We start from the raw sequence: 4,058 nt of genomic DNA, 5'->3' as shown, positions 1-4,058 counted from the left end.
GGATACTTTTTTTCACATCCTTGCGATTAGCACTATTTGTATGCCTAAAGTTTAGTCACGATAAGACGTTGAATGCAATATTTGCAGCTCCTCTTTTGATGGCGGATCCTATCGCCTCCCCGATCGGAGTTGGCTTCAAATACTCCATAAAACTTTCAAAAAGGTTCATATCCATACCTAGATCATTCGAGGGGATTTATCATTGGCCATCCACCGTTTTAATCATGTACATTTCACTGTGACAACCGCAAATTCATAATTCATTTATTAGTTTTTTTTGGGGGGGTGGCTGCATTTCTTCAATTAGGAAGGCCACTTTTACAGCAATTCAAGATGTACACAAAGAAAAACTTGTAGGAATACCCGGCTTTTAGATGAGAGTTACCAGTGTAGTAGTCACGCAACCTGTGCTGAGAGGAACGGTGTCCGTAAATGTTACTGCAATCCAAACTACCAAGGGGACGGAGAGACGTGCACAAGCGTGTTCCCAAAAGATTGCTACGAGCTTTATGTTTCCGGTACACGCAGTGATGGTGTTTACACCATTTACCCTGATGGTTGGCCAAGCGGCATTCAGGTTTACTGTGAGATGGAAAGTAACGGAGGAGGATGGACGGTGAGTTTTGCAAACATTGAAGGATTTAAATTCTTCTTCACATTATACTTTTCTTTCCTCAAAATGATCCACTACAGATCTCGACCATTTTAGGACAAAAAATCAAGAAGAAGAATACTCTTGCAAATTATCTCACTTTCACAATATCCATATCTATGTTAAACTATTTGATGGCTTTGGATGTCATGCTCTTAAGGATTAGTAGATTATACAGTTGGATTACCTTTTTGTCTTCATTTCATAGGTTTTCCAGCGACGATCGAGTGCCTCTGTTGACTTTTATCGTGGTTGGTCGGACTACAAGAACGGTTTCGGTAATAAAAATCAAGACCACTGGCTAGGTATGAAATATATCCACTCTATGACCAACCAGAAACCGTACCAGCTTCGTATTGATCTAAGGGACTCCGGCTCATCATCGAAATACGCCGTCTATTCGACTTTTAGCATTAATAACGAGACAGACAAGTATCGACTATCAATTGGAAGATACAGTGGAAATACAGGTGAGTAAGTGATGTTCTAATCATTGACTCATACATGAATCTGGACCGATTACGTCAATAAGGAGAAGGGTGAAGACCAAAACACAAAAATGCCAACCAAGGAGGATATTGTGACGTGCTCTCCTATAGCAACTAATTCTTGTAGTATTCCTTACATGTTTATTCTACAACAACTAATGTATTGATCTCATAGCTACCGCATTCCTGGCTAAATGATATATGAGTTCAATGTTCACAACAATTTACAATTCCAAACTGCAATTTTCTTTCAAACGTTTGAGCTACAGCTGGAACGCACGTAAATTTTCAGGACTATATACAATGTGTACAGACATAAGAAGCAGACGATAAGATTCACTGTTCATTGGCAACACATGTCTCTTTGCCGTGTTTGTACGTAACAAGCACGTAACAAGCACCTAACATGATAGGAGTGACCGTCATACGCAATCTTTAAAATTGTTACAGTAGATATTAAAATAGTAGCCAGGCTCTATGTATTTCTGACACAGAGAAATTAAATCTCAACATCACTATCATCCCAACCTAAACAAGTAAGTAAAACTTTATTGATCCCAAAGGGAAATTCAGGCACTAGCTCATAAAACAATGAAAATGTTACAAAAATAGATGAGTTAATTGTACAATAAGACAGCAAGAATAATAAGAAAAAGTCAATATATGAGAGTCAACGTAACAAAACCTCATTGAAAAGCTTAATTGCACGGGGTATGAAAGAATCTCTGTATCTATTGGTTTTGAGACACGGGAGTCTCAACGTGCCACTGCCTCCGGACATCTGACTACTATGAAGTAACTCATAGAGGGGGTGAGTATCGTCCTTCCATACCGCGTCCAGTTTGGACTCGAGAAGGCTGTGGTAAACCGAGTCAATGGAAGGCAAGGGTTCCCTAACTACTCTCTCCGCTTTCTTAATGATGCTGTTAATACGATCTTTTTCATGTTTGTTGACATTCCCACCCTAGCAAATCAAGCAATAACGCCAAACCCCGCTAATGGTACAATTATAAAACATTTCAAGGATGTCATGACGAACATCAAAATTCGACATCTTACGGAGGCAGTACAATCTAGAATTCAACTTTTTAACCAATATATCAATATGATCTCCCATGCCAAGTGATCATTCAGCACTACCCCAAGATACTTATATGACGTAACACGATCAACTACACTTCCTTTGACAACCACAGGGGGTTGAGGATAAGTATTGCGACGAAAATCAATAATCATGTCTTTGGTCTTACAGTGTAAATTTCAATCTACGTTTATAATCCAACGTAAAAGAACGTGAAAGATACAAAGATTGCAAAGTGCTATAGTTACAGGGTAAAGAATTGAACAATCGATGACAATAACACCCTGTATACCCTGTATACAGTAGAACAGGGAACTTGGAGCCGGGCTGATATTAGATAACAACCATCATATTGACAGAAAGAGTTATGTCGTCTATTTGTTTCTTGTTTTATGGGGAGATGGCTTTTCAGCAAAATGCAATTATTACTTTGTACGTAATAATAACATGTTAGATTACTCAGGACTAGATCTTTCAGTGATACCCTTGTTTTCCTAACTTGAATGATATATGAAGGTACATCACACAACCCCACCCCCCCCCCGCCCTCCCATACTTCTTGTCCAAGTTCGAAGAGATCCTAAGTTTGCCTATATGGTACAAGAAAAATATAAGCACTGGTTTGAATATAGGTGATAAATGAACATTTGGTTATGCAAATCAAATTAAACATACTATTATTCAACAAATTGCAACATTTAACACCGACACAAACAAGAAATGTATAACTAGAGTTTTGACAGAGTTAGGAAACTCAGTTGTGAACTTAAATATAACAATCACATAAATGAAAGAATGAAGAGTAGTGTTAAATGCCGAGAAAAATAAAATAAAATTAAAGAGCGATATTAGCGATTCTAGTAACCAAACCTAGTATTTGGTTAAAGTAGTTTCCCCATCTGTATGTTACTCCTGCTGGGGCACTGTATTTTAAACGACGAAAAAAAGTATAACAACGTCCTTGCAAAGACAAAATACCTACTTATTTATCTTAATTATTGAACAAACAAAAAATGAGGAACTGACGTTTTCATCGTGGTAGGACAAAAACGCACTGTCATCTTACTTGTATCCTATGTTTGATTCGTTCAAAGTATATAAATTGATCGGTTTATTTACTCTTTCTCGCTTCTTTCAGGTTCTGCTGATATGTCTATTAGCAACAATAAACAATTCAGTACAAAAGACCAGGACAACGACAAATACAATAGTTACTCGTGTGCAGAGGGACATCGAGGAGCCTGGTGGTACCATTTATATTACTATTATTGTTATAGTTACTGTGGTACTAGTGATAACTTGTGCTCATATATCCCTGTTGGCAACTGCTGTCTTCGTTGCACAAATTCAAATCTCAACGGAGACTACGACGGCTCTACTCAGGGAAAGAACATGTTCTGGCATAGTTATCGTTACAGTTATAGTTATAGTGTGAACGGTTACGGATGCAGCCTGCAATACAAAGATATGAAAATACGGCCTGTGTAGACAAAAACAGTTTAAATAACAAGTTGCCCAAAAGAGCAGTTTTTACTAAGAAAAGTAAGAAAAGATCCATATAGATCTGCGAGCGTCGGACAACTGGACGTGCCATAGACAAGAAAGAAGAAGAAAATGCAACAAAATTTACAATCGGGACGATTCGACAAATAATTCATTTTTAAGGGAGTGAGAACATATTAATTGATTGTTTTGATGTCAAATTATTAATATTAACCAGCTTACTGTTGTTTAAAAGTTCGAAAATTGATTATTGTTAGAGTCTCACAAAAGAATCACAATAAAACATTAAAGTAACTTGTTCATTAGTCCTTAATGTTTTGCATCCCCCGTAGTC

At 37.4% G+C, this 4,058-nt stretch overlaps 1 protein-coding gene across 1 annotated transcript; it reads left to right on the top strand.

Moving 5' to 3' along the window:
- Nucleotides 1-357: 357 nt before the first annotated feature.
- LOC139972966 (ryncolin-4-like) lies at nt 358-3,709 on the top strand. Its single transcript, XM_071979283.1, has 3 exons — nt 358-616; nt 861-1,122; nt 3,360-3,709. Exons 1-3 carry the CDS (start codon nt 590-592, stop codon nt 3,707-3,709), a joined length of 639 nt encoding a protein of 212 aa, XP_071835384.1. The 5' UTR covers nt 358-589.
- Nucleotides 3,710-4,058: the final 349 nt, after the last annotated feature.

The sequence above is a fragment of the Apostichopus japonicus genome, chromosome 9 (assembly GCF_037975245.1).
Source record: "Apostichopus japonicus isolate 1M-3 chromosome 9, ASM3797524v1, whole genome shotgun sequence".
Lineage (NCBI taxonomy): Eukaryota > Metazoa > Echinodermata > Holothuroidea > Aspidochirotida > Stichopodidae > Apostichopus > Apostichopus japonicus.
This window is presented reverse-complemented; position numbering and strand designations above follow the sequence as displayed.